General features: G+C 37.6%; 1 protein-coding gene across 5 annotated transcripts in view; it reads left to right on the plus strand.

The window, feature by feature from the left end:
• Window positions 1–15,554, plus strand: part of G3BP1 (G3BP stress granule assembly factor 1) — a 40,079-nt gene extending 24,525 nt beyond the window's left edge. For all 5 annotated transcript variants that reach the window (XM_025386841.1, XM_025386839.1, XM_025386843.1 and 2 more), the window contains exons 7-12: window positions 1,407–1,608; window positions 3,381–3,482; window positions 4,078–4,189; window positions 4,407–4,535; window positions 4,958–5,067; window positions 8,063–15,554. In XM_025386841.1, coding sequence (XP_025242626.1) covers window positions 1,407–1,608; window positions 3,381–3,482; window positions 4,078–4,189; window positions 4,407–4,535; window positions 4,958–5,067; window positions 8,063–8,269 — 862 coding nt within the window. In that variant the 3' untranslated portion in view covers window positions 8,270–15,554. The remainder of the gene's footprint in view (window positions 1–1,406; window positions 1,609–3,380; window positions 3,483–4,077; window positions 4,190–4,406; window positions 4,536–4,957; window positions 5,068–8,062) is intronic.
• The last annotated feature ends 2,813 nt before the right edge of the window (window positions 15,555–18,367 follow it).

Below are 18,367 nucleotides of genomic sequence, written 5' to 3' on the forward strand. Positions count from 1 at the left end.
TCTTTTTGGTTTAATTTTTTCTTGGTGTTAAGTGAAAACTTGCATATTGTTTATCAAGAGTTGGATGTATTGAGGTATTAAATGCTTTGACGGAATATGAAGTGGACAGACACCTATTAGAGATTGGGCATAAATTGATATAAATACCAATATGTGAGTTAAGTAGCAATAAAGAATTTCATTACCTTCGTAAGTGCATCATTGTACCTTTGGGTTTTTTCCCCCCTTGTGATTGGAACAGAAATGTATTTGATAGCAAAAGAAATCCTTATTTACTTGTTACCATGTGACACTGAATGTTAATATCAGTGCCTGAAGGGTGTTTTCAAGTGTTTTTCAAGGTGTGATGAACTAACCAGGTTACTCACTTGGATTGCTGGTTGAAAATGAAGATTCATGGTCCCACTGCAAACCTACTGAATTAGACTTTCAGGAGGCAAAACATCTGCAGTTTTGTTTTTGTTCTTTTGAGACAGTCTCGCTCTCTTACCCAGGCTGGAGTGCAGTGGCATGATCTTGGCTGACTGCAACCTCCGCTTCCTGGGTTCAAGCAATCCCCCTGCCTCAGCCTCCTGAGTAGCTAAGACTACAGGCGCATACCACCATGCCTGGCTAATTTTTGTATTTTTGTAGAGATGAGGTTTCGCCATAGCCAGGCTGGTCTGGAACTCCTAATCTCAGGTGATCTGCCCATCTTGGCCTCGCAAAGTGCTAGGATTACAGGTGTGTGCCCAGCCCCTCTGCAGTTTTAACAGCATTCCTGGTTTGATTTATGTGGAATTTTAAGAATTGTATTCTGAATCATAACTAATATATTTTCTCCCCCAAATTCTTTACGTATTTGAAAGTTTTTGTGTGTTTGAGTTAAAAGCCACATATCATAAAATTTGCCATCTTAACCTTTTTTTTAATCTTAACCATTTTTAAGTATAAAGTATAGTAGTGTTAACTGTATAGATATGGTTGTATGACAGATCTCTAGGACTTTTCACCTTACAAATCTTATTGAAGATAACTTCATATACCTTACAAACAGACTGTACCCATTGAATGGCAACTTTCTTTCCCCCCTCCCCCAGCCTATTTTGAGAGTTTTTCTAATGTTGTATGCTAAATGAATTGTAATGATTGTGGGATTCCAGCCATAAGGTGGTTTGGTTCATTTTGATGTCCTGATTCATTTGCTTATCAGAATTTGCCCAAATGGATTCCAGTGAAGTTATTGAGTGGCATTTTAAAAATTACTTTTTAAAAACTCAGATATACGATTCTTAGATTTTTTTTTTTTTTTTTTCCCGAATAGAGGGAGCTAACTCTATGTTCTGGTTTCTGGTTAATAAATGATGGGGAATTTTTTGCGAAATAAATGGTGGCAGAATGATATTTCTCAAATTTTTCCATCAAAGTAATGACATGGAAGAACATTTAGAGGAGCCTGTTGCTGAACCAGAGCCTGATCCTGAACCAGAACCAGAACAAGAACCTGTATCTGAAATCCAAGAGGAAAAGCCTGAGCCAGTATTAGAAGAAACTGCTCCTGAGGATACTCAGAAGAGTTCTTCTCCAGCACCTGCAGACATAGCTCAGACAGTACAGGAAGACTTGAGGGTATGAAACGTGTCTTCATTTTTATTCTATTTCTAGTTATTTTTTAAAAAAGAGAAATCTCTGTTCTGTATTGCTGTTCGGTTGACTTTTGTAGATACATTTTCATATTGGTGGTTCATTTCAGGGAAATTTCTTAGATATTGAGCCATGCCTTTGATAAGAGAGAGGTAAGATGTATATTAGTTTATTTCATCAAAAAAAACCACTCCCTTCCCCTAGGTAACTTGAATGCCTGTTAGACTAGAAAGTTTAGGTGCCACTGTAGCACCGTGTCAGTGATTCCTTATCTTTTTAATATTCAAGCTTTTACACTATAAATTATTACATGCTTGTTACTACAAGTTTATAACATCTTTTTAAGGAAAACAACATGGCAGAATATACTTTTTCTATGAAATTTTTTTGAAGATAACTTTATAGTGGAAGTAGGAATGAACTGCTGAAGTAAGATTTCTTTGCTAGTTGGCATACCTGATTTCGGAAGTTTTCAGTTTGTCCTCCTGAGTCTTATTAGGGTGTTGTTAACTGAACTCATGAAACCTTTACATTTGGCACTCTGAGAAGGAATATAATTTTTAGTGCTGTATTTATAGGCTCAGGGTTATGTCATTTGTTTGTTCAACAATTAATTCAAATTCCTGCTGTGTGTTAGGCATTGTTCAAAGTGTAGGTATTGGCAAAACAGATAGGGGTTCTTGCTCTCTGGCAGCTAATAGGTGAGTAGGAAAGAGCAATGTTGAAATGACTTTAGCTTGCAAGTGGAAAAAATTAGCTGGGCATGGTGATGCCTATGTGTGGTCCCAGCTGCTTGGGAGGCTGAGGGAGGAGGATTGCTTAGCCTGGGAAGTCAAGACTGCAGTGAGCTATGATTATGTCACTGCATTCCAGCTTGGGAGACAGAGTAAGACCTTGTCACAAGAACAAAACAATAAGAAGCAAGTGGGAAAGTAGTTTGACTGGACCAGATGACCACTTAGTTGGTTATTATAGTAAACCTAGTAAGAGAGAATGATGGTTTGAATTAGAGTTGTGGCAGTGGAAATGGAAAAGAAATAATTAGGTAGAATAACAGGTTGTGACAATTTTTAAATGTGTGAGAAAGGTGTTCATGATGATTCTACAGTTGATATAATTGAGTCAGTGTTTGTACCATGGATTGGATTGAATGACAGCAGGAAGAGCTGAGCTGATTTTGGAGGAGAGGGAATTTTGTTTGATTCACAAATTTGAATGAAAGTAGCTTTGCTTGGGCCAGGCGTTGTGGCTCACGCATTTAATCCCAGCACTTTGGGAGGCAGAGGCCGGGAGGATTGCTTGAGTTCAGGAGTTAAAGACCAGCCTGGTCAATACAGTGAGACTTCATCTCTGCTAAAAAGAAAAAATAGCTGGATATGGTGGCACATGCCTGTGGTTTCAGCTGCTTGGGAAACAGGTGGGAGGATCACTTGAGCACAGGAGATGGAGGCTGCAGCGAGCTGTGTACATGCCACTGCATTCCAGCCTGGGCAACAGCTAGATTCTGTCTCAAAAAACAAAAAAAGTGAGTAGTTTCTTGAACCTAAGCCTCTCAGATTTGCCTGATCATCAGTCCCAAGGAATTTCAATACCAAATTTTGAATAGCTGAAAGAGAAGAATCTTAATATATGTATAAGCTCCATCCTGCCTGTGAGAATGTGTTACCATTTGTTGTGTACAGGAAATCAAGAGTTAGTAGCTTTTATATTGTTTTGATACGTGGTATAATTATGTAATGTTGGTATTGCTCTCTTAGACGTTTTCTTGGGCATCTGTGACCAGTAAGAACCTTCCACCCAGTGGAGCTGTTCCAGTTACTGGGATACCACCTCATGTTGTTAAAGTACCAGCTTCACAGGTAAGGTCTTAATAAAACTTGTACATTAGGCAAGTGTACTTATATTTTGGTAATTTGATTCAACAGAGGTTTAGAGAGTGTGAAAACTGGTCAGGTGCAGTGTGGCTCATGCCTGCAATCCCAGCACTTTAGGAGGCTGAAGCCAGCTGATCACTGGAGCCTAGGAGTTTGAAACCAATTCAGGCAACATAGTGAGACCCTGTCTCTACAAAAAATAAGAAATTAGCCGGGCCTTGTGGCATGCATTTGTAGTCCTAGTTAATTAGGAAGCTGAGGTGGGAGGATTGCTTGAGTCCAGGAGGTTGAGGCTTCAGTGAGTCATGATTGTGCCACTGGACTGCATCATGGGCAACACAGTGAGACTCTGGCTCATTAAAAAAAAAAAAAAAAAAAAAAACCCAAATCAATGTAGAAACAAAACTGATATATAGGACAGAAGAGAAGGGTATAGAAGGGTATAAGGTGGTTTTTAATGATTTTTCTTGTTAGGGAATTGTCCATTTTCTAGTTTAAAACTTGTTAGCTAAGAAACTTCATTAAGAAAAAGGATAAGCCTGCTTTGTTTTAACACAAAAGTTAACTTAAAATTTTTCAGCCCCGTCCAGAGTCTAAGCCTGAATCTCAGATTCCACCACAGAGACCTCAGAGGGATCAAAGAGTGCGAGAACAGCGAATAAATATTCCTCCCCAAAGGGGACCCAGACCAAGTAAGAGCTCAGAAGGGCGATTTCTCGTTTGGGGGATTTTGAGGTGAGAGCTTATTTTGGGAGGGCAGTTGATATTTATATACTTTAAAATAAAAATATTGTAGGGTTGATGGAATTGCCTGTTTTTACGGTAGAGGGAAAACTATTGAATGTGAGCAGTCACTGAAAGATGTCTTCTTTCTCTTACCTTTAATTGATGTTTTTGTCTCTTTTTAAGTCCGTGAGGCTGGTGAGCAAGGTGACATTGAACCCCGAAGAATGGTGAGACACCCTGACAGTCACCAACTCTTCATTGGCAACCTGCCTCATGAAGTGGACAAATCAGAGCTTAAAGATTTCTTTCAAAGTAGGTTATTGAGTTTTGAACACTAAATTCATCTAGTGTCTCTCTAGCACTGTACAGTAGAAATAGAAAATGAGCCACATACGTAATTATAAATTTTCTAGTAGTCATGGTAAAAAGAAAAAAAAAGGTAAAAAGAAACTGGATAATTTTAATAACATTTAACTCTTAAGGCATTGTCATTTCAACATGTAAGAATATTGTGAGAGATATTTTACACTTTTTCATAATAAATCTTTGAAATCCAAATGTGCCTCCCATAATTTTACACTTATGAGAGGCACATCTCAATTCAGACCAGCTGTATTTATATTTCAAGTGCTCAGTAGTCACATGCATCCAGTGGCTACTGTATTGGACTGTGTACATGGAATGTTTAAAGGGAATGGTCTAAGTAGTTATCTGAGAATCTGTTTCACTTGCAGATTATGGGAACGTGGTGGAGTTGCGCATTAACAGTGGTGGGAAATTACCCAATTTTGGTTTTGTTGTGTTTGATGATTCTGAGCCTGTTCAGAAGGTCCTTAGCAACAGGGTAAGCAGCTTTTCATCTTGATTTTTTTTTTTTTAAAAGGTTTTGGTTCTTTAGAATATATTTATCTTTACAGCTGGGTCTTTATGTAAAGTGCAGTTTATTCCAACATATTCAGGTAATTTATTCCATTATTTTCAACCATTGTTAAAAGACCTGCCTGGGGGTTTAGAAAAACGAAACTTACGTTTAAATAACTTAGTTTTTGAAAACATGAATTATGAGAATGAGAAAATGAATAGTTATCAGTGCACTGAGATTTACGTAACTACCTTTCCTTGGTGTTGGCTTTTGGTGTACAGGAGGCTCTTATCTAATAGTTAAAAGTAGGTTGTATTTCACCTACTTTTAACTATTAGATAAGAGCCAGTTTGCCCAGGGCTGTTTTGGTGTACTGCTGTTTTGTAGAGACTAACTATTAAGAACTTCTCCTATAAGTCAATAAATTGGGTTTGGAAGATAAATTATATAGTCAGACTACTTGGAACCACCCTTACTAACAGTACTCTTACCCTGTAAATTCTAATAATAGAAGAATTTGTAGAATGGAAATCTTACTGTGGTAGCCCCAAAGAAAGCTTCCCCTCCCCTAGCAAAAAACTGCTTTTTGTAGTAGTCGAGAAGAACAAGGGTATAAATAATATTAATTTACTAAGCTATACTTTTTTATTGAGGTGAAATTTACATAACACTATTAACCATTTAAAAATGTACAACTTAATTGCATTTAGAACACATATTGTGCAACCATTACCTTTAATTCCAAAAGTTTTTTACTAAAAGCCATAAGCTCTTTACTCACTAAGCAGTCATTCCTTGTACCTGTCTCCCCAACCCCTTGCAGCCACTAATCCGCTCTCTGTCCCTGTGGATTAAAATTGTGTACTTTAAACCATGTAATAGAAATATTGCAGATCAGTGATATTCTCCAGAATGCTAATGGGCATACTGCAAGGTTTTTTTTGTTTGTTTGTTTGAGACAGTCTCGCTCTGCTGCCCAGGTTGGGGTACAATGGTGTGATCTCGGCTCACTGCAACCTCCACCTCCCAGGTTCAAGCAGTTCTCCTGCCTCAGCCTCCTGTGTAGCTGGGATTACAGGTGCCCCTCACCATGCCCAGCTGATTTTTTTGTATTTTTAGTAGACACGGGGTTTCCCCATGTTGGCCAGGCTGGTCTCGAACTCCTGACCTCAGGTGATCCACTGACCTTGGCCTCCCTAAAAGTGCTGGGATTATAGGTGTGAGCCAGTGCACCTGGCCATACTGCATAGTTTAGTGTTGTGGTCATAACATTATGTCAACCTGAGTATGCACATATACATTATCTTTCAAATTATTTTACCACATATTTTTGTGAAGCATCTCCTGCAAAATACTGTTTGAGAAATGAGAGAACAGTGGTTCATCTCACCAAAGCCACTGAAGAACTCAGAAATGTCCAGTAGGCTTTGTAGATAAATCCATCATTCAGCACATTGTTAGGCCTAGTGGCCACCCTTCATTTCATGATATTGATAGAAGTCTACTATGCTTCCTTCAGTAATTTTTTGTGTGAGCAGAAATAGCTTATGTAAGACTGACTGCCCTGGTGTATGACATACTGTAGTGTACATTAGTGGTTCAAAGCTTATTTTTCCCAGTTTGGAGGCCTTGATTTACATTCTCCTTTCATCACTCATTAGTGTTGTGACCCATGGGACAAGTTACTTAACCTCCCCAGTCCTTAGTTTGCTAGTCCTTAAAGTAAGTATCTACCTTCAGAGGGTTGTTGTAAAGGTTAAGTGAGTTAATAAATTTGAATAGAACACTTCCCTGACACATAGTAAGTACTGTTAGATGCTTATTTTAAGAAATTAGAAAATTATATTGCTGGTGAAGAGCATAATTGAATATATTGAAATGTTTGGTAACTTTGGCTCTGTTAGGAAATGAAGCCCAAGACTATCCAAACTTCTCAGGAGGTGAAGAACAAGTTAAAGTTTATGTCAGATTAATGAAGTTTTTATTTTAAATATATACGTACTTTGCATAAATATGTACGTATTGCATAAATATTTTCGCATTGCATAAATATTTTCGCATTGGCGGTGATGAGGTTTTAGTCTAAGCCTCCAAATCTATGGAGAAGGTGGCAATTCTTTATTCAATTTACATAATTATATGAGAAAAAATAAGTACGATGAGAGTTAACTTGTGCTGCTGTGCTATTTAAAATGGCTTTTTAAAACTGGCCTGCCTACCTAATCACCTTTCCATGTATTTGTTAATGGTAAATTGTATGTTCTCAGTTAAAAACTGAACTGTTGTAATCCCAGCACTTTGGGAGGCTGAGGCGGGTGGATCACTTGAGGTCAGGAGTTTGAGACCAGCCTAGCCAACATGGCAAAGCCCTGTCTCTACTAAAAATACAAAAATTAGCCAGGTGTGGTGGTGGGCGCCTCTACTCCCAGCTACTCTGGAGGCTGGGGCAGGGAAAATTGCTTGAACCCAGGAGGCAGAAGTTGCAGTGAGCCAGGATCGTGCCATTACACTCCAGTCTGGGTGACGAGTGAAACTCTGTCGCATTAAAAAAACAAACAAAAAACTGAACTGTGAGAATTTAGCTGATTTATAATCTGCTGGTTCTTTTTTTTTTCTGAGACGGTGTCTTGCTCTGTTTCCCAGACTGGAGTGCAATGGTGTGATCTTGGCTCACTGCAACCTCTGCCTCCCAGATTCAAGTGATTCTCCTGCCTCAGCCTCCTGAGTAGCTGGGACTACAGGCGTGTGCCATCATGCCTGGCTAATTTTTGTATTTTTTTAGTAGAGATGGTATTTCACCATGTTGGTCAGGCTGGTCTTGAACTCCTGACCTCGTGATCCACTTGCCTCAGCCTCCCAAAGTGCTGGGATTACAGGCATGAGCCATTGTCCAGCCTCTGCTGGTTCATTATTATAGCTTTCTTTGATAGTGATAGCTCATCACTACTCTTAAGTCTGGTCACCTTGATTCTTACAGCCTATCATGTTCAGAGGTGAGGTCCGTCTGAATGTCGAAGAGAAGAAGACTCGAGCTGCCAGGGAAGGCGACCGACGAGATAATCGCCTTCGGGGACCTGGAGGCCCTCGAGGTGGGCTGGGTGGTGGAATGAGAGGCCCTCCCCGTGGAGGCATGGTGCAGAAACCAGGATTTGGAGTGGGAAGGGGGCTTGCGCCACGGCAGTGAATCTTCATGGATCTTCACGCAGTCATACAAACCCTAGTTCCAACAGAATGGTGAAATCTTCGACCAGCCTTTGGTATCTTGGAGTTTGACCCCAGTCTGTTATAAACTGCTTAAGTTTGTATAATTTTACTTTTTTTGTGTGTTAATGGTGTGTGCTCCCTTTCCCTCTCTTCCCTTTCCTGACCTTTAGTCTTTCATTTCCAATTTTGTGGAATGATATTTTAGGAATAACGGACTTTTAAAGAAGAAAAAAAAAAAACTGAATTTCCTTGCTTACTTTGCATATACAGACTGGATTTTTTTTTTAACAGCCATTTCCCCAAAGGAATGTCTTGTGTATTACTGACATTTGGTATGTTTCCTTCATTGGAATATTTCTTATTTTCTACGTGTTTCAAAAGCCTGTAAGAAATACAGGATTTGATAATATTTTGAAGGCAGGAAAAACCCAAATTGTTTCTTCTTTGAGAGTCATGACTACCTTCTAGTGTGGAGAAATTGCCATTGGAAAATTTGACAATTTTGATTCTCACTGGTATGTTTAAAAACTGAATAAAAGGAATAGAAATTTTCTTTTGATAAAAGATCACAAAACAATTCTAAAACCTGTTTTTACCATTGAAATTTAAATTGTGATAATAGGTTTTAAATGTCTAGAATGCAACTGATAGGCTTTTCTTGAACTGTTGTTTTTTAAAGTAGTTTTTTCATGTTTAATTTGTATTTGTAAAAAAACAAAAAGCAAAAAAATTCCCAAAACTTAGATAACAACCAGAGCAAAACTGTTGTGCCTTCTATTTATCTTTGATTTCAGTCTTGGCAATTGTTTAAACAAAAATAATTAAAAAAAAAATCTAGATTTGTTTTATTAGGTCCAGAGTATGTGGGGAATTACAGAATCCCTCTTTCATCACTTTGTGTATGTCTTTTGTTAACGTGTTTGTTATGCCTTATTCTAAAATTGAGTCTCAAACTGGAATGCCTTCGAAGACAGATGCTTCTATAGAGGTTCTTTGACCTAAATAGTTCAGCATTTGTATTTTTATTCTGGTATCTAATCAGATTCCTAATCATAGCCCGTAAGAAGGAATGTTACTTTAATATTGGACTTTGCTCATGTGCTCGTGTCCGCATTTTTTTTCTTAAAATCATAGCCATATGGTAAATTTTCTATTTTGTTATGGTTCTTTTATTGATGGGCATGCAGTGGGTGTTACTTGGAAATGGCCAATTTTTATTAAAATATTTCTGGAAGAAAATTTAATCTGGCAATATAGACTAATACTCGTTTCACATATGTGTTATTTGTTGAGTGCTGTGTGTGAGATGGGTGAAGGTTTTGTTTACACGTGTGAAACAAATTTTGTTTGATTATTTGTCATTACTAATTGAAGGGCAACCAGGTTGTAAAATTCAGCGTATTTATTTTCTTAACAGTATTCATCTTTAGGACTGTCGTTTGAAGATAGCATAGGAATATTTGGTTTGCGTTACTGAGAAACTCTAGGTTTGCTGTGATGGTTAAGACCACAGTGAAGTTGGTATTACCAGTTTGGTTCCAGTTCCTCAAATATTTGAAAATTGGCAGCATCTCCTTTACATAAACTTAATGTAACTAAATCACATGGGTTTTTTGTAGGGTTAGTTTAAGTAACTTTGGTAACCACTTTTGGCCCAGATCAGTGATAATAGGAAGAAATACAACTTATACTTGTGTAGCTTATATTAAGCGTGTGGTGGGTGGAAAGAAAAGTTTAGTCTGAGTTAGTTTGGAAAAAAAAAATTACTTTGTGGTAACTTCAAGGTAATAAATTATGGATAGCCTAGAAATTATCCTTCACAGGTGAATACTAAATTACACATTTCAAAACAGGAGTTCTTCCAACTTGGAGACTTAACGGCATTAACTAGATGCAGCAGTCCTCAGCTTGGCGTTATCACATCCTAGAGGACATTTAGAAATGTGTGAAATTTGGAAGGTTTATTGGAGAGACATGCATCTGGCATTTATTGGGTGGGGTCTAAGGATACCAAATGTGTAAAAATGAAGCAACTCCACTGAGAATACTGATAGTCCCTATTCGTGTGGGTGGGTGGAGCTGTGGGATTAGAAGAACTGGAATGAAGACTCATTCTTTTGAAACTCAGCCTCAGATAAATAAACTAGGAAATGGAAATCTGTTTCAAGAATTACAGTAACGTCTACTCTAAGGAATTAGTAATTTCACTTTTTATTATCTGTACCAAATGTATGTGTGTGTTGTGTATGTGTGTGTAAATGTGGAGAGGTGGTAGCAATTCATGCTGATGCTGCTTGTGATTTGTTGCAGGGAATTACTGCAAATCTCAGAAAATACAAGGCTTCCCCAGTACTTTCAGTCATCAGAGTTGGGATGATTGTGAGGTTTAGAATGATAGTATTGGACCTAAGAAATAGGATTAGCATCATGATCAGCACTGTTGAGAATCCTTGTACAATTATGTACATTATTGCATGTAGAGTAAACATGAGAGCTCAGAGATGTATACATTTCCACTGCTGGAAAATGATAATGTTAGGGCAACATTTTCTATAGGTGGCAGCAGTAGGAGCTCATCACATTGAACATTTTCAGATTTTAAAATGAAAATTTTCATCCATAGGAATGGCCCAATGTATAGTTATTAGCTACTGAACTTAGAACTCTTGACCCATGAGGGTTTTTTTTTTTTTAAATTTTTATTTTTATAGAGGCAAGGTCTTGCTATGTTGTCAGGCTGGTCTCAAGCTCCTGGCCTCGTCAGTTCTCCTGCCTTCAAAGTAGCCGGAACTACGGGTGTGCACCATTGCACCTGGCCTCATGAGTATTTTAGCTAGATAAGATTTGTTTGGTTCAGTGGGTCTTAGTTTTTTAAGACCTATTGATTTATAATTAGAGATCTTGGGCCTTAAACTGTATTTTTGTGTTAGTGGTGAGGTTGGGCTTTACTTTGTATATTCCAGTGTTCTCAACTTTGTCAGATATTGCTAGGGACCAGTGAGATCGATAATCCAAAAATAATAATTTGACTTTGGATGAGTTTGTCATTACCACAGTGTTAGATGATTTGCACTTTAGGTTAGAAAAGTTAATTTTCACATCTGTGCTGCGGATTGGGTGATATTGTCCTCAGCACAATAGATGAGGAAGAAACTGAATCAGAGCAGTTAAATGACAGGCTTCCAAGTCATCCATGTAGCAAGGAGCGCATTTGCCTCCCAAACTGATGATTTTTCTCTGGAACCATCATGCCCCCCTAATTACGTTTCAGTAACATAGACCGCAATGAGCTTCCTCCTGTAGGGAGACTTGAGTCTGGAATACATTCAGAACAAGGTTAACATTACATTTCTTAATTTCCTTTAGGGCAAACAAGATAATTAAAGTTGGATTTTGTGAGTCTTTTTGATTTGCAGATTATATATGGTAACACAATAGTAGTGGTTTGTTTTTAAGTTTTTTTCTCATCTGATTTGATAATTTAGTGCAAACTTCAAATCTGGATGTGGATAACAGTATTTTTATTAGAGCATAATCCAGGTGAGTTTATAGAATTTATGTTTTGTGCTTATAAACTGTCACCTTCTGATACTTTTCTTCATCCTTCTATTTGAAAAATCCTTGTAGAATTAAACAATTTAATGGAAAATGTTGCACTTTATAGAAAGCCATTTTAGAACTTATAGGTAACCTTTCTGAAGAGCTTAGATTTGTAGACCACTGTTTTTGCTGAGTGACGTTTCTTTTAAATGGTTGCATTTGTCAAATCTATAAAGATGTCTTTTATATTGCAGTTTTCTTCTTGTGCTACTTAAAGGAATCTTTGCAGTATTGCATACAGATGAGATAATTGTTGACCTTTTTAGTTGAGCCGTTTTTAAACTTGCAAAAGAAGTAACATCAACATTTATTTGAGTATCAGGTTTTTTAGCTAACTGCCTAATGTACCAAAAAAACTTTGCAATGTCTTATGTGGGATGAGGGGTTGAGTTAAAGTTGCTAATCAAGTAATGGCTATGTGGCACAAAATGATAACTAAGAATTTCTGGTTCTAAGGGGATTTATATTTGGGATTTATATTTGTTTAATGTTGAGGTTCTGGGGACCATAGGTGGGCCTGTCAACTCTTAACAGACTATAGTAAAGGAGAGATGGTGGCACATGTGAGAAAAAAACTTGTTTATATTTACATTCTTACTAGTGGATAGATACCACCTCAGAACAACCCTGAAATTAAACTGCCTTGTTCATGCTTTCATGTCTCAAATCAAGGCCTGAATGAGTAAAAAGATGATTAGAGGTTACCTAAAACCCTTAACCAGTTTTGGTTTTTGATTATGCATATGCGTTGACTTGGAATTAGGTTTTTAGTTTCTGTTTATGTGACTTAGTTTGAGAACATTGGATTCATCTTCTCTCCACAGTTCCTACTTAAACCTAGTAGCTTATTTTAATTCCCTGTAAGTAAGAGGAAGATAATATAGGGAATCTGATCAACTATTTCTTTAATAAATCATGTGACTTGGGCAATTACAGAAATTCATATGTGTTTAGTATTTTGAAATGTGGCCAGTGTCCCAGATTTGTAAGCTACAGTGTGCATACAATGCATACAGTGTGTCTTAGGATTTTTTTTTTTTTAAGTGAATTAAGGATGTTTACCAGAAATTATTGATTTGCTGAATCAAGTATTTTCAGGAGCTCACTTATGGGGAAGGTTGCCTATATTTTTCGTAGTAATTAGAGGGAAGATTAAATCCTGTTTAACCTGGATAGAAACAGTTTTAACTATTGCTGAAGTTAAAATCACTTTGGGGTGGGTTGGGGTGGCTCATGCCTGTAATCCTAGTGCTTTGAGAGACTGAGGCCAGAGGATTGCTTGAGGCCAGGGATTTGAGACCAGCTTGGGCAACACAGCAAGACCCTCTCTCTACAGATAATTGAAAAATGAGGCAGACGTGGTGGCGCATTCCTGTAGTCTCCGTCTCTCAGGAGGCTGAGGCAGGATATTGCTTGAGCCCAGGAGTTGGAGGCTGCAGTGAGTTATGATCGTGCCACTGCACTCTAACCTGGGTGACAGAGTGAGACCCTGTCTCTAAAAAACAAAAAATTGGAAAACAAAACAAAAACCACTTTGGTTACTCATTGTCCTTATGTTTTGATGTCAGTTGTTCTCCTAAATTTTAAAATTTTGTTACGAAGATTGGATGTACACTGATTTGGCCCTTTAAATGACATTATACCAAGAAGCTGGTATAAGGAAGTAGGAGAGGAGAAAACTTTTTGAAAAACCATTTGGTGCATGCTAAGGTATCTTGTAGGACATGTGGTTTTAAAAAATTCATGAATTTTGAAGAAGGATAGGGTGGAAGTAAAATTTAGCTGATAGCATAGGGATCATTTGTCATTTATATAGAAAATAATTATATTTTTGAGTGAGAAGCATCAGACTTAAATTTTTTTTCTTATATTTTGATTATTACCACAAAGAACAGAGAAACTCTCAGAATTCTTTGAATCATAGAATGTTAGTGCTGGAAAGGACTAGGAAGTGACCTGTACAACCCCTTCATTTTACAAATGATCAGATAATTGGCTAGTAGAGTCCCAGATCTGCTTCTAGAAGTAATACGGTGATCATCAGTTTAGATTCACTGTAGGAAGGCCAGCACTGTTAAAGTTTGTCAGGAGGAAAAGGGAAGGTATCACTTTTTGTATGTTCACCCAGTTGCTTCTGTAGTTTTCATACCCCTGTTTTCTCTGTTTTCTTAGAACTGTCTTTAATGGCTCAGCTCTACCAGGGCTTGTTGTCTAAGGACATTAACTTGTGCTCCCCTCAGGGATGGGTTTACTACTAGCTGTCAGAAAGCTATTGGGTATCCTAATGTGTTAATAGCTGAAACTCAGCTGTAATTTCTCCTAAATACTTCAGCATTTTGCATTCTGTACATTGTGGTGCTTTTTCCACCTTGTATTGTTGTAATTGTAAGCTCCTAGGGGGCAGCAATTTGGTCTTAGGCGTGTACCCTGTTTAGTGCCTGGCAATGCCATGTTTATATCAAGGTCTTAATACTACTTTTCAGTTATTTTTCCCACTCTTCATGGAAGTGATGCTCCAGCCTTGCTAAAACACTTAGGGTCCTCCCGATAAGCCAGGCATTGTGATTCCTTGGCTTCAAGTGCCTTCTCTCTTCCCTGAAGGTCCACTGAGATCTACACTCTCCCCTTTCCTCCGATCTCTTGCCATGTAAGTAATTTTTTTTAAAAGATCAGTACAAGAGCTATGTTTTTTCCTAAGAAAAAATTGGCAACAGGAATGGGGAGTAGCCCTTTTTGGGGCTGATCTGACCGAGGAACAAATCCATTCTCATCTACTTTCCACATTGTCCCTCTTGTTTGAGGTCCTGTTCCGACCTTCATTTCTAAAACTGTTCTAGAGCACTTTGTCTTTCTCATAGTTCATAACTTACCCCTTCAATCTAGAATTAGAATTACATTATCTGTTTTACTACTTTACTAGACTGTAAGCTCCTAGAAGACAAGGACTAGGGAGTTAATCTCTGTATTCCACCAGAAGGTACAGTGACTCACAACTAGAGTCTTTAGATGATAACTTACTGAGTTGAATAACTTAATATATTTCTGTTTTCATTCCTAAGGGAGGCATGTCTGGAGATAGACCTTGAATTTAATAAATGTTAGGCACTATACCATTTTAGTGGAGGAAATTGTTGGGAAATTTGGGGGGATGGGTATAGAAGGGGGAGGAAGTCACTGGCCATTTTGAGGTGCTTCCATTGGTCTGGGTAACTAGCCATTTCTTCCTGATTGTGCCTGGTATATCCCAGGCAGTTTGTTTCTGTGCAGAAGAATTTTATATGACATTTTCATTTCTTTGCCAAAACTTGTTCCTTCTTTCAGTTCATGACATCATCCATGCTAAAGTCTGAGTCATCTGCTTCCATTTTTGTTATTCCCAATATCCAGTCTTCAGCTAAGTCCTGTCAGTTCTACCTCAAGTCTTTCACGTCTGTCTTCCTCACCTATGTAATTTCAGTACTCTCAGCTTCACTTAACCTCTTCTTACTCCAGCCTACTTTATACACAATGTTAGATTCATCTTACTGAAACATAGCTCTGACCATGTATCCCATGTATGTGTTCTCTCTCCCCTATTAGACTGTAAGCTCCTTATGGGCAGGATCTGTGTCTGAGTCATCTTTGTATCTTGCCTAGCACCTATCAATAAATACTTCTTGAATGAACCAATGAATTCTCATTTCTCGACATAAAACCTTGTCTAAAGTGAGATATTTTCCAGGTTATACATAGGTTTCTCCCTGGGGTAAGTGAAAGTTCTTGCATATAAAGTTGGTTAAATAGTAATAATTACGAGTTAACCACAGAAAATTTCAGAAAACTTTAATTTTTTTCCATTGGAATCAGCATGGATATGTGTATATGGATGGTTCAATAAATATGCTGTTATATACATGTTTCACAGAAATTTTACATTCCATCTTCAGACTGCAGAAATAGATTTCTTTTTTTACAAGCCAAAAAATAACTGCCATAACTTTTATGACTTCATGCAAAAAAAGAAGGGGAAGAGTAAGGGGCAAAAGGGAATTAGTTGTTGAAGGTTGAGTGTCCAGTAAGAAGTAAAAATGTTACATTAAGGAAGCGATTGCTTAACACGCTGCTTAAGGTGGTAGCCAAACAAATCCTTAACTGCAGCATTAAGGCCATACCAAGTTTATACATATATACAAATAAATTTCCACATAAAAGACATCACATTTTCTTCTTCATGAGGATGAGGAACTTTGTAATTCTGACCTAATTTTCCAGGCCAATTAATTAAAATGTCCCCAGGCTGCTTTTTAGAAATACTTTCTACTTTGGCTAGCTGTCAGAGTTGCTGCTATGTGGGCTTGTGACTTCTGGTCTGGCATGAAAGTATGAATCATCTTGAACCTCTTCCATCATAGCACTGTGTTGCTTAGCTAATTCACGCTGCCCAGTTAAGCACATTTTCTGCATCCCCAAAGTATTTGGAATCACAGAATTGTTACTTGTAGTTGTCTTACCTGTAACAGACTCCACGGTCGTGCTGGCATTGTGACCTGAAGAATTACACAGTGCCCTTCTTAGATTCTTTGGGGTTACGATAACTTCTTGAATAATGTACTAATGAACCTAACGAACCATAGTGTTTCAGGAAACATGCCCTAGCTATTGGAAGTTCGTATCTAACTTTTAACCCCTTTTGGGTCATGATACATTTAACTTAGTAGCTACATTTTTGGAATAAAGGAAATGTAAAATTATTTGCAGAATAATAACCGAGGATTTGCTCTTCTGCCTAAACATCAAACTAGGGAACTTTTAAGACAAAGTGTACACCTTTTGTGCAAGTAAGTGGGCAAAATGGGGAAAACATGAAGGGCAAGTCCTTTGGGGATGACTTCCAGTTAATGCAGAAGTCATTTGCTTTGGCAAGGTTGGGTGGGACTCTGAGATTGCACACTCTTGCCCTGTTGGCAGAAACTAGCCCATCTTAAGTTAGTCAATGAATTCTGACTCAAAACTAAAAGTTGCTAAATCTAAGATCGAGTGTATAAATAAAATAACCCCTTCCAGTGACTGCATTTATTTTGTAATCTTAAACTCATTTTGGAATGTTTTAAATTAAAGACAACTTTGCCATTAATGTTGTCTTAGCAATGAATTCTCTCTGTTGTCCTGTTCATTGCCAGTTTTCAAGTATGGCTCCAGTGTGTTCACAACTATGGCTGCAAGGTAACTTGGTCTCTTTCTATAGCTTCCCTAGGCCAGTCAAGTTTGAGAATGAGGTCTCCCTATGGCCTCTCCTGGGGGAGAGGACCAAGTGATTTGTGATTTGGAAGCACTATGGTATGTCTGAACACTTGCCAAGTTAACGGTCACTGAGTATTCTAATCATGCACCAAGCACTCTTCACCCTAAATGCACTACAAATTATTCATTGCAGTAACTTGCATCAATTCTAGATAGGGTGATTTTTAATGAACAGGTCTACTGTGATGCTGATCTAGACAATGAGAGTGGAATACCCTTTGGCAGTCTTGGAATATCAAGAGGGCTTTAAAAAGTATTAGGTTTTTGTATTGGTCACTTTGTGGTTCACTTTGTCCATTTCAAGTCCAAAGCAGTTGAAGACATGTTTTATCCAGTTTGTCAGACATACTTGGAGGCCACTGAGGTCCCTGCTATGTTTGTTTTGAATTGAAAGTAAAACTCAAGCTGTTTTTTCTTTTTTTAAACATTGCACTAACCTTTTGTCTAACAAGCACAAGGATCACATTGAGTAGGTATTTTATCTATATCCATTCAATATAATAAGCAGGTGGGACCCCCTTGGGATTTAATTTACTCATACCATTTTAACTGTTGTTAGTGCTGAAAATATAATGGCTTAAGTATTGGAAGATTGAACCATTAGAATATGAAGTAATATGAATTTAAAATGCTCTGAAGTACCTAGTGGGAACTCGATTTTTTAGCCTTTTCTATACCATTCAGGCTAAATTGACATGTTGAGTATGGTATGCTTTTAGATGAGGTAGAGATGCATCTAATGTGGAAAAAGTTGAGTTTAGCAAACTGATGATTTGATATATAAACACCAGTTTTAAAAAAGATTTGAGGCAATCTTGTTCTAAAGAATTTGCTTAAGAAATGTAGCTTTGTGAAAGAAACTTCCTTTTCTGTGCTTGGACTAGGAATGACTTAATACCAGTCAATTACATGTTTGTCTTTATTTTTTCTACTCATATTTGACTTCTTTTCCCCTCTCTATACCTTTTTTCTTTGTGGACCTGATTTTCATGCTTTGAATAGAGATGTTTGTTGGGAGAAGTAATTTCAGATGCAACTGAGGGTGTAAAAAAGGACATGCTAGACTATGTTTTCTTCAGGTCTGTTTACTATTTCAGTTAGATCAATAAAAGGTACTAATTTGGATCAAAAGCTCTCCTTTAGAAATACCTTCATTGTACTAAGTATTGCCTTGATAATGCATAGAAATAATTTGTTC

The sequence above is a fragment of the Theropithecus gelada genome, chromosome 6 (genome assembly GCF_003255815.1).
Source record: "Theropithecus gelada isolate Dixy chromosome 6, Tgel_1.0, whole genome shotgun sequence".
NCBI classification, from domain to species: domain Eukaryota; kingdom Metazoa; phylum Chordata; class Mammalia; order Primates; family Cercopithecidae; genus Theropithecus; species Theropithecus gelada.